At 30.3% G+C, this 12,983-nt stretch overlaps 1 protein-coding gene across 1 annotated transcript in view; it reads right to left on the reverse strand.

Annotated features, from left to right (window-relative positions):
* The window catches only part of LOC129218379 (uncharacterized), a 55,417-nt gene that overhangs the window by 17,202 nt on the left and 25,232 nt on the right, over positions 1-12,983 (reverse strand). The window contains exons 5-8 of the mRNA XM_054852621.1: positions 12,580-12,701; positions 11,533-11,661; positions 7,932-8,043; positions 3,571-3,736 (exon numbers count right to left, since the gene is read on the reverse strand). Coding sequence (XP_054708596.1) covers positions 3,571-3,736; positions 7,932-8,043; positions 11,533-11,661; positions 12,580-12,701 — 529 coding nt within the window. The remainder of the gene's footprint in view (positions 1-3,570; positions 3,737-7,931; positions 8,044-11,532; positions 11,662-12,579; positions 12,702-12,983) is intronic.

Genomic DNA, 12,983 nt, shown 5'->3' on the forward strand with positions numbered 1-12,983 from the left:
GAATTTTAATCAAAAGCCCATATTGTCTTTAGTATCGATTTCAAATTTTCACTATCATACTTCAAATTTCTATAAAAATTTACTTAAAGCCCCCGTATCTCAAAACCTCTTTATCTCGATTGTTTTCTTAATGTGAAATTTGAATTATACAGATTCGACTGTATGCAATATTCCCACTGCGCGGCTCATAAAATTAAACAAATTTAACAATTTGCAGAATCTAAAACAAAGAAAGGCTGCATATACGTGGATTTAACAAATCAATCTCATTTCTAAAGCACAGTCAAATTTCACTCAATTATCAAAAAATTGTCGCAGCAGAGGGCTTATGCTTGAGGGTCACACATGGAGCAGATTTTCAATGTCATTGGGGGGGGGGGGGGGGGGGTTAGCGAAGTGAATTTTTGACCTTTATTACTCAGAAAAAAGTCGTTTTGATTTTTTTTTCTTTTTCTTCCTTTTTTTTTCCTTTCTATTCTCTCTTCTTTCTCTCTCTCTTTTTTGAGACTAACGTTTCGGGGGGGGGGGGGGGGGGGGGGGGTTGTCCCCAAAACCCCCCCCCCCTTAGCTACGCCCCTGACTGTTTTTGAAGATTTAAGCAAATTGTCATTTTTCACCCTTTTTTTTTTTGTAAATCATGGTTCTGAATTTACATGTTGACAAACTGACTGAATTTCCCAAATTAATGAATAACATGTTGTTCAGAAGAAAATTAGAAAATGCTATTTTGTGATTAAATTTTTATAAGTGCAAATATATATTATATTGCTAGCAAGTATCACTTTACTCAAAATTTTGAACTCTAAAGGTAAAGTGGATAATACGGTAGTTTGTAAATTGTATAATATCGTAACAAAATTCTTTTCTTTCGACCATTCTGAGAGAACTAGTATCTAAGGCATTTTCTTTAGTCACCCGTGCGACCTGAATACTGGAGTTGGTTGACCCATGCATACATTTTTACATATTATGTGTGTTTTAAGTCCTTATGGAATTATGACCTCCTATCTCACTTTTTGTGGGGCGCTACTGTTTGGTTAACAATTGTGTGGTGGGGTGCAGTATATTTTCACGAGCAAGTTGAAGCTCTGGGCAGATTTGTTTTGTTTAGATGCCTTCCAAGCTCTGATTTGCTGAGTACTACTTTTAAGTTTCTAAAACTGGAAAGAAATAATTACATTTGGGTTGAAATCGTACAACGCATTCATCTTTTCTCATTTTTTGAGGAAGCCAAGCGACATCAAGTCATTAGCAGCTCCCCATTCATGCAGTTGTCGCTATCACTTGCTAAATAGCTATCGGCTAGAAGAAAGGGTCTTCTTCGGGGAGGTCTCGCAGTAGGGTGTCTTCTTCTACCCACCACCCCTGAATTCGCAGAACTCGGCCGGATACGGGCGGACTCGGATCTAAGCTACAAAGCCATATACGGGCGGCCTCGGTCTTAAGGAGTTAAGACAATGGATGTACGGCCCGTCTGTTTCAACCGCAGACAACGTGCCAGTGTACACGACAGAACCAAAGAACATTGTAGACATAACCCCGATAACATGCCTCATGCTTTTTCGTTTTTACTTGATGCTATTTTTTCTGCAAATGCTCAACTTTCTGTGCTATTTACAGTTTGGAAAATTTGAGCCTAGAGTGGTGTGAATGCAGGTTTTTACTGTCATTTAGATAGAATTCCTCCATTTAATTATTTAAAAGATATGTTGCATTGAGAAGCACCCGGGCAACGCCGGGTATTAAGCTATATAGTCTAAAAAGAATATTTAAAAATTGATAAATAAAGAAAATTTAAAAATTGAAAATTGGTTTGATAAGGATCATAGAACATTAAATAAAATTTCTGTTGCAAGGATGAAATAGATGTGGTTTTAATAAAAGTAGTCTAATGTTGAAACAGTCGAAGATTGTACGTCAATATTGAATGCAATACTATTACCTAACTCATGTTTGTATTTTCCAGCTATTAAAGGGATAAACACTGATCAAAAATTACACTAAGCCTTACTGTTGTGGATTTTATAATTAAACAACATTTAAAAATTATAATTCAACGGTAGCATTCAAATTAAGTAGCACCATGAGTAGCATCAATGGATCTCTGGGGCTTCGTAGGTCGCAGTTTTAGAAACGATGTTACAGCATCATTTATTATATCTATGGCTTTCTCGCCAAACATGCTTCAACGCTCATCGCTAAACGGCATTGACGGCCATCGTTTAGGATACGTTTTGTGTTGATTGCATTTAAAATAGCTCCTGGTGGTTATATGTTGATAACCGTTTTCATTTGCTTTGAACCAAGGTTCACAAATTTAACTATTAAAGTCAATCTTTGAAGACACTTCATCTAGGGAAGTTTTTTACGGGCTTTTCGTTTAGACTAAATTCATAACTATACAAAAATTAGTTCGTGCAGAAAAGAGCAATTTTATGACTCAAAATATGAAATTAGACCTCTTTGGGTGTTTTTAAAATTCCAAAAACCCACCTATATGAATTCCTGAGCAACAGTTTACCTTTGTGCCAAATTTGGAAGAAATCCGACGAAAACTGTGGATTTGTATAAGGAACATACACACATACCCACAAACATACATCCATTTTTATATATATAGATAGAACGTGTAAAAGGAAAATTCAAGCTACGTAAAATAAACAACTTTACAGACACAGAAGCAATCTTAGAAAGTTCATCCTGTGGTCAATAAGTTGAAATGCAATAATTTGATGGATTTGAGGAAAAAAGATGCACAGAAATGCAGCAGAGTACAATCACACCTCATTAATTTTACATTTTTAAAACAGATAATTGGGGGAAAATGAGTAGGGAATTCAAATACTTAATTATTAAGCAAAATGCTAATAACTTAAGTTTGCAAAACTAAATAAATTTGAATTAAACAAAACAACAATTATTAATTTTTTAGTTATTTAAAAAAAATTAAAATGAGTTAATCTAATGTAGCATGTCAATATAGCTTCAAACTGCCAAAAATATAAAAATATTTATAAGATGCAAAACGATTGAAAGCTCAGATAAGCAAATTTTCATGAACCAAGTTCAATGTTGGCATGTTTCCAATAAATTAAATTTATTTATTTCTACTAAATTAAACACAAAACAAGGAATAATGCTCCTATGTGGATATATAATGATGAAATTAGATGTAACCTTATAGTCATGGTGGGCAGTAGTTCAGCTGTGTGGATACAAATACTTTGGCTTGTACTTTTAAATATTATAATTTGTCAAAAGGTAAATGAAATTGTAATTTTTGATACTTTTACAAAGCCACGTTTTCTAAATTTTAAGACTCAGATTTTTACACATCAAAGAAATTAGAGTAGCGCAGAAAAAAAATGAAGCATAGTCTTTCTATTTTTTACATATTTTCCAATAATAAATATGTTTTGAAAAAAGCATTAGAATAAAATGAAAAGTAAGGGAAAATGACAGCATATTAATGCAATGTGTTAGTAGCAAAATAAATAAATAAATAAATAAATAAATAAATAAATAAATAAATAATAATAATTAATTGATAAAGTAAGAAATTTAAATTACCTAATTTTTCTTTTCAATCTGTTTAGAATAAACAAGAAAGCTTGTGAAACTGCAGACACAACTGACGAAACTACAGGTTTAAAATTGCACTTGTTGGCAATCTCGGTTAAAGGAATTAAAATTTGATGAACAGCAGAAAATTCAGATTGCTTCAAATGCAAATTATCTGAAACAATAAAAAAAAGAAAAATCAATCAGCATAAAATCAAGATAAATTTTGAGACGAATTAACAATTGAGGCAGTGAGAAGCAAAGGGATGTAGTTGCAAAATTAAAAATTTGGAGATAACCAGTGCATATGGTAGGGGAGACTTTCCTCTGTCTTGGCACAAGAGATAGTGCAAATAGCCATGGTAGGTGCTGTTATACAGCATGATTTAGAAAAACTTTTCAATGAAAGCCTACCTAGGACGTTATCTTTAAACGCATTTTACTCAAAACTTGAAAATGTACACTTACAACCCTTTGCTTCTCACTGCCTCAATTGTAGTCTTACAATAAAATATTGAAAAAGAATCTTTTAAAGTCAGACCAAGGCTTTTATAAAATCTAATCCAGTAAAAGCACCAGTGGTCTGTTACTAATCACCATCTAAGAGCTAGATTGTTGGTTTTTGTTAACCTATAAATTTCAGTAATTAATGGGGGAAAAAAAACACTAAAACTTTAGGCTCTGCCTTTTTGAGTGATTCATTCACTTGATTTATAAATAAAAAAAATTTATTTTAAAAACCAAACTACTGTTAATATGAGAAAATGCTCCTGAAGTCGGCCATGTGGCCATAGAAATCCAGTGCTCCATGGATGAACTTAGTAGTCGGCAGATTCATTTTCATTATTCGTATGGGATTTAAATGAATGAATTTAAACAAACTTTAATTCAAAACTTACAGTCCAACATTGTAATTACAAAATTAAAAAGAATTCTGCATTCTTGATATCTTTGTAATGTTTATCTTAATATCATTTTTCAAACTGCAAGCAGTTTGGATAAGCATCACATACAATACATTTTTTATCATTTTCTTCTAAATCACTTATTGAAATGACATTCCATGCTGCAAAAGCAAAAATGTAAATACTCTATTTAAACTGGGGTTCTTTGGGAAGGAACTTTTGAAAAATTCCAAAACATGAGAATTTTGATTCTCTCTCGCCCCCCCCCCCCCCCCTACTCCGCGGCAAAAAAAGGGTCCACATTTATCTGCACTGCTAACATAAAGACAGAGGAAAAGACATTGCATTCATGACCGATAAAGTCCGAATTCATGACCAATATGATTGAGACTTGACTGCTGCATGTTCATTATAACGAAACTTCAACAAACAGAATATAAAATAAAAATTGTAGTTTTGTAAAAAATTTCACCTTAAAACAATGCAAGTAAAAACCTGTTTAAAAAGCACTAAGAGAATTCTCAATCGGGCCACATCTATAACTTTACCGTTAAAAACAAAGATGCTTTGTTGCAAACAAACTGGAGTAAGATGAATTATGCAGGTAAATTGAAATTGAGAAATAGGGGATGTCATAAAGATAATCTCACAGTTTTTAACAAGAAAATCAGTAAAAAATTAATGAAAATAAGCTAAAATGGAGTTTGTAGCATGACAACCATGTAGTTTTGAAACAAACTCAACAGAACTTAAAAGAAGAAATAAATTTCGATTTCCTAGTGTAAAAAACGAAAGGAATAAAATATTTGGTTATAGAAGCAGCAATAAGAAGCAGCAATAACATTTGAAATAATTAGTCTAAATAGAATACAGGCTTTTTGAATCTTTGATAAGGCATGCGCAATAGAAAAATAACAACAGGTTTAACACTAATTGAAATAGTTAGAGCTAAAGTAACTCCTGACTAAGAATTACATCTTAATTCCTTAAGATTGGAATGTTTTTTAACTGACAAATAAATACTAATAAAAAATAAAAAAAGATGTTTCATCAATTTTATCAATGAAAGATGATTTGATAAGAAAAATGAATCACCATTTGGTAATAAAAAGTTGAGTACTATAATTTATATTCTAAGGCAAAGACTGACTGAATTTATAAAACCATTTTTCGAGTATCTTAGTCAAAATCAACATTAGAAGCAATAAAATGCTAAAATGACTCTTTTTGTCAAAAAAAATGAAAAAGGCAAAATTTAAGCATTTTCTTTAGAAGAAATAATGTTAGAAAGGGATTTTTTACTCAACACAGCAAAATTATTGCTATATTTCAACACTTTAATATCATTACTATTTGAAGAACATTAGAAAATACATATTAAGAAAAAACAGACTATTGAGTATATCAACCAAACAGCATAGAACCAGTGGTCAAACTGCCATGGTCTACTATTGGAAATGCAAAAGAATTATTTTCCCAGTAATTGACCAATGAGTAGTAAGCCTGCTTCAATATAAATTGGCATTATACCTCTTACATTTTCATGTAGGGGAATGTGGGGTAAAGTGAAATGGTTAAGATGACCGAGTCTTCAAAATGAACAAATCAGAACTTTATTTTGAAAATCACAGTACACAAAGAAAGAACATTGTATTTTATCAAAAAACTTGCGTTGAAACACTATTTTCTATTTTTGGCAATAAATTTGAGTCTTCTAAAAAGAGCGGAAAATTTTCACTTTTTTTTCATGTGGCAAAGTGAAAAATAAAATATTTTTCTAATGTAATATTTGCTATTTGATTATAAAATATATTTTTGATAAAAAAAATCAGTAAATAAAAGTTTGAAAGAATAAATGAAAATATAATGAAAAAAAAATAAATAATTGAAATTAATAAATCAATTAACATATGAAGAAAAATAAATGAGCGAGTAAAAGAAAGAATAAATTAGAAAATAAGAGAATTAATGAATAAATAAGTGAATTACTAAAATGAAGGAATGTAAACAAGGGCGCCCATATACAAAATTGCAAGAGGCTCAGATATTTTAACCATGGTGTTTTCAGGATATTTTCCCCATGGAAACCGATTTCAGGACAGATTAGAGTCATTACAAATTCACGTTTTTAATAACTTATTCATTAATGGGCTGGAAAAGAAATATTTTTTACATCTTTGCAAAGAAAAAGTACTAAAAGTAAATAAGTTCTAGTTTCTAAAAGGGGGGCTTGATCCCCCCTTGCCCCCCTATATGAGCGCCCTTGAATGTAAGTGAATTAATTAAGAGATGAAAACGTAAGTGATTTATATAAAATGATTGAGCGAGTAAATGAAAATTTACTTTGCCCCACATGTACTTGACTAATTGTACAATTTATTTAAAATACAAATAAATTAAAATTAACTAAATTAATACTGCATTTAATATTAGGAGGTGTCAATTAATACTTAAAATGTTAATAACAAGAACTTTATCATTTTATAGTAACAGAAAATTTTTTTGACTTACAACAAAATATTACAATATGAGTACCAATTTTTTTAATTTGCCTATATTACCAAATGCTTTAATTTTTGGCGGTATTTATTTCCTGGCAAGAATATACTGCATATGGTACTACATAGTTAAAATAATACCTGATAGGTGAAGCAAAAAGCAGAGTAAATATTTAACCATTTCACTTTGCCCCATGTTTACTTACTAAAAAATAAGGCAAGATATTGTCTGTTTTCCATGATAAGGCAATTCGCCCCGCTTTCATGAATGCAAAGTTCAATTTTACGTGGGAGTGATGGGTAAACACATACCCGTGCTTGTAAATGAGACAACCTTAACTTCGTATATTATTTCAATGTGCAAAAAAGGTCAGTGTCCTTCAGAATATTTGTTTCACTTGTCTGTTGCTACTTTCATTATTCTTACATTTTAAAAACTGTTGCTTTTACCACAAAATGTTATGATTCAAATATGCCTTCTGCCGAAACCAGCGAAATAGAATCATCGGATACCAGGTGACAAAAGGGGAGTCAAGTGCCTTCTCGTGGGAAAACAGACAATACATTTCCTCATTTTTTTAAGTTCAAAATCTCCAAATTATTGATATACTATTTCTGAAAAGAATATTTTAAATACTCAAAAAAAAAAAAAAAAAAAAAAATGCGAGTATTTCATAGTTTTTTTCTGAACATTGATATAGTTTGTAAAATGTTCATGCTTCTAAATTTCTAAAGATTGGAATTCTCAAATACCACCTATTAAGTTTTCTTTTGAACTTTTGTTTTATATGTTCTAGAAGTACTAATTTGAATAAAAACTACAGATTATATAACTAACAAGTCAATCTCATTAAAATTTACTATTTCTGTCAAGCTATGCTAAACAAAATTCTATAAAAAAGCTTTTCATCAAATTTGTAAAATAAACACAGAAATTGAAAAAGATCTTAAGAATCACATACATTACCTTTAAATACCTTTTTCCATAAAAACTTTGATTCCAATGCATAACAAAGACATTTCTTTACATGGGTAAAAATTATACAATACATAAGGTTTGAAGCATCTTGCAACCAACCCTATAAAATTTTAAAGTACAATTTTATTTAATATACATAAACAGAGCAGCCATAATTAAATAATCCTACTTTAAAGTTGTAAAGTGACAGAACTTTTGCTTAGAAATTTATGAAATTTTATGTAGAACATAATGTTAGAATGGGAATTCCATTGAGTAAATTAAAAAATGAATTACATATTTGTTATACATTTATGATAGTTAAAAATATTTATTGCGATTAAACATGTTCAATATGAAAGCCATCATTTTCAGCTCTGAGAGAGCATGTTCTACAGTTGACCAAAGTGCACAGTAGGAAATGCTACGAACATGTTGTAAAACGCTGTCTTTAAGATCAGGTAAAGTTCTAGGATTATCACCATTTACAAGACGTTTCAAATACAATCAAACCCGATTAGCTTCAAAACCTCTCTATATCTGATTTCTCAATTCCTTTACATTTATAGCATGAATTCAATGTTTTCCCCATACTTATCTTCAATGAATTTTCTCAAAAACCTTGGGTTGAAGTGCAAACAGTACACTTGCACCACAACACAAAAGGCTATGACTTGAGTTTTTCAGAAGCAAAGAATTTTAGAGATAATGTAAATTTCTCGCCAACAAAACGAAAATGTTCAGAAAGAAATTGTGGACCTAAGCATCATACTTGTTATTGGCTACTTAATATTGGTTCCGAAAGTGGAATTTTACCTAAACATCACTGAAAGTGGAAGTTCTCACAAAGTGCTAGTCTAAACATTGCTTTGTTAACAAATAACCACTCGGCATTTTAATTTTTTTTTCATTCTAAATATAAAGTTGATGAAATATAATTTCACTAAAGCATGCTAATTATCTAAAGTTAGATAAAAATGGAAAAAAAAGAGAAATTTTCTGATAGTTGAAGAAAAAATAAAGATTTTCAGTAGGCTTGAACAACTAAAATGGGCGTTGAATATATTTATAGTATCTACTGTACAGTACTATTACAGTGCTACATTTTTTTTACTGCTACACACTATAAGCACTGTACTGTTTCATTTTATGCCTTTCTCTCCCATTGATTTTGTGCAATGTAACAGTATTTAATGTTGAATAACAATGCTTTTTTTTCAGTAAAAATTATCAATATTAAGTTAAGAAATAGGTTAAAACAGATTGAGGGGTGCTTACAAATACCTAAAAAGATTGCATATGTTTACAAAAAATTCTTATACATAACCTTTCCAAAACCCGAAATTTCGACTTACGTGAGGGATCTTGGAGCGCATCTCTCGCCTAAGTTGAGACTTGACTGTATATTGAAATCTGACTGCACTGCCTTTTTTTAATTAGATCACTAGTGATTTTTATCAATGGTAATAAAACTTGGAGACAAAAAGCATTTTTTAAATAATATCAGCAGTCATACAATCCTCCACGTATTGCGAAACATGTAGCCCAAGCAAAACTATATGTATGTAAGGAGCAAGTTTGCGAGGAATTCCATCCACTTAGCAACTTGGGGAAGAAGAACTCAGAAACTGCATTGTTGAACAGTGAAACTGCTTCCATTGTTTTACTATAGAACTTGAGAGCAGTAATTTGTAGTGTTGACTGGTTTTAGGCCCCTCTAATGTTAAAATTGTTTTGATTGAGAAAAACCTAAAAATCTAAACATTTTTGAAATTTTCATTCTTAAAGTTAATTAGCGAAGTAAAGTAAAGTAAGATAATTTGGGATCAATAAAATCATTGAAATTAGTAAGAGATGTAATCAATCTTTCATACCATAATGTTTTCAACAATATTAATGCAAAAGAATCTCTACTCTTAGACTATACTCTAATTACTAAATTTTAAAACTTTTATCAAAACCTCTATCTCAGAACCTTGGTTTCTCGATTTTTTCTCCTATCTAAGAGTGGCAAATAATTACACATTCTTTTATGAAATGATTCTTAAGAATGTGCTTTAATTTCCTTGATATTAATATTGAAGTTGGTGTCTATTGTTATACTGCAATTTATGATAAAAGCATGAATTTCAATTCAAAGTTAATATCCTGCAAGACTATTCATCTTGCCTTAGTAAAAGAGTTTTTGTTTGTATAAACCGTTTGGTAATTGAAAGTTGAGTGTTCTTGTTTCGTAAATAAGCAGAATCAAAAGAATTTGGAACACAGTCACAACTTTAAACCACGAAATTCCTTTGCATAAAAATGAACTACTTATTCTTATTTAAAACATTAGTATACGCATAGCTTTCAGTAAACATTTTGCTTTGCTTGAAACAGTTGAACTGTTCAAACTTATGAAATAACTGACAAACTACACTGGATTGCATTTTTTTTTGAAGCCATTTGAGTTGGTTAGTCAGACACCCTGGTGCATTTTTTGGATTTTGACTATTTCATATTTTAAAAAATATTTTAATTCAATCTGGAACTGCTTATGGATATGTAGGGGACAATTTGGATATCCTTTTATCAGGAGTTTAAGCTAAGATATATATTTGAAGTATTATTTACACCGGGATGTGCTCTGAAGTATAATCATTGTAGCTATACGGCTTCTGATAATAGAGATGAAGGGACTTAAGCATTCTACCTCTTAGTTTGTTCGTTTATGACTATTGGATGGAACTTCCACGACTGATGAGTCTAGTTTTATCACTTTCTTTATTCATCCTTCTTTTTAGTGTTTGTTTTGACAACTCTGTGTATTTATTTTGTCATCACTATTCACTTGGCTTATTAGTTTAGCTGCTAGCACACATCTATAGGCAATTGGTTAGGTCTTTTATCAATTTCACTATGTATAGGTATTTATTATATATACATATTCAATGAATGATCCTATCAGGCATGAAAACTAATCATAGAGGCAGATTGTAGTCCCCCAAAGAGGAAGGTATCAAGACACATGTATTCTGAACACCTGGTAAGCAAGGCTTTTCATTTTAATAGACCTGCCAGACAAGGAGTTTTTATCTTTTCCCAAAAATTATGGATTTTTCTCCCATTATTAAGTATTCCTATTTACTACTAGTAGTTATTTTGTTATGTAACTTTTGAAAAAAAAAATATTTCACTGATATTGGTTTTATATAGTTTCTAAGTATGAATATACAGCCTATGAACAAAAGTACAAAATTATTTTCAGTATAAATATGATTTATTTATTACATTTGCACATTCATGATAATAAAAAGCAACATACGTGGACTATATGCCACTGCAAATTATCACTAACTATTTTTTAGCATAATGAAGTCGACTTTCATTCAGATTGATCATGAAATAAAATAAATTTGGACCAAACATTAAGAAACCTGTAAAAACATAACATACTTAAGCACAGGTGAGTTTTTACTACTTTTGAGTCAGAATCCATAAAATTGCGAAACTTGGAATGGTTGTAGTCCCGAGCATTCGAAATTTGTGGTCCCATACAGTAAAACTGATATTTTCAAGTTGAAAACTATTAAAAATGATTACCAAAAAAGTCTTATTAGGTTTAACTTACTTCAAAAAATTCAATCTGCTTGGAAATAATGCTGCTTAGTTTTTTATTAGCTGACTTAAACACTTGCATTTCTTCAAGTACATCAGCCCCTGATTGAAATGATATATTTTTAAGAATACTTAAAGCCCACTATAAAAAAAAAGACATTTTTAATTTCAAAACAATCATATTAAAGAGACAGAATCAACTTTACCATGACAAGTATAATAACAAACAGTATAAACTTCAAATATATTAATCATTGCAAATATATAGATGCTTTCTTAAAATCATGATAGTCTGTATTTTTCAATGTAACTTATTTTATTTTGACAACCAAAAAGTTTACTAAGAAATTTAAATTCCGATATGAAACAAAAAATTTATTATACTTGAACTTACAATAAAAAATTCCTGCATTAAAAATTTTTGTACTCAGGACAGCCTTTTTTTTCAAAGCTACTGTATAAACTTTGGCATGACAAGAATTCAAAGAAATATTCTAACCTAAACGTCAAGATCAATTCTAGTTTTTTTTTTTTTTAAATCAAGCCACCATGAATTCTAAAAACTCGATAAATTAAAAGAAAAATATGATTTAAAAAATCTTGACTTGATAGGAAAAACTGAAAGTAAATTTTAAAGTCAGAGCTAAACAATTCACAAGAATTAATTATCAAAACTTAAAATGCACAACACAGCATCTCTGCTGTGTGTAATCAATAAAAATTACAAGGCAAAAACTTAATAAATGGACACAAATATGTTACTTAAGACTAATGAGGTACTTAAATAAATATTACTGAGATTTTTCAGTAAACAGAGCAGTTAATTTCATATATACAATTTTAGTGGTTATAAAATCATTGCTTTGCTATATTGAATGCATGAATAATATAAATTATTGTTATAATGAGTATATTACATTTTAATAGAAACACTTCTTACATATTGCACTCAATAATGAAGTAATACAATATCAAGGCATTAAAATCTAGATATATGCATAAGTTTCTCTTTGTTGCACCAAGTGTTGCATTATCAATAGGATGAAAAAGGAAATCTTACTTTGCAATCAAAGCAGCAAATGAGTAAATAAGCAGGCAAGTTGTTATTAGAGACAAGAGCTCTTGTTTTGGTGGTCATCCACAAAATGAAGGAATCAAGAGTGGCTTGGAGTTGTTGTACAGCTAAAATTAAAAGAGCAGTCACCATCAGACCCTGCACAAGACACCAAAATAAAATAAAAATTTTAAGGAATAATTTTACCACTGAAATTATAAATTTAGTTTTTTATATGTTTTCAGAAATATATAAATCAAACTTTTAAGAGAATGATATTCCCCTGATGCATGCATACATTATTATAGTTGAAGCTTAAAAGTAATTGTCTATACCAGTGGTGCATAACGTATGGCCTGCGGGTCACATTTGGCTCATGAAGTAGATCAGTGTAGCCAGTTATAAATCGA

The sequence above is a fragment of the Uloborus diversus genome, chromosome 3 (assembly GCF_026930045.1).
Source record: "Uloborus diversus isolate 005 chromosome 3, Udiv.v.3.1, whole genome shotgun sequence".
In the NCBI taxonomy this organism is placed as follows: domain Eukaryota; kingdom Metazoa; phylum Arthropoda; class Arachnida; order Araneae; family Uloboridae; genus Uloborus; species Uloborus diversus.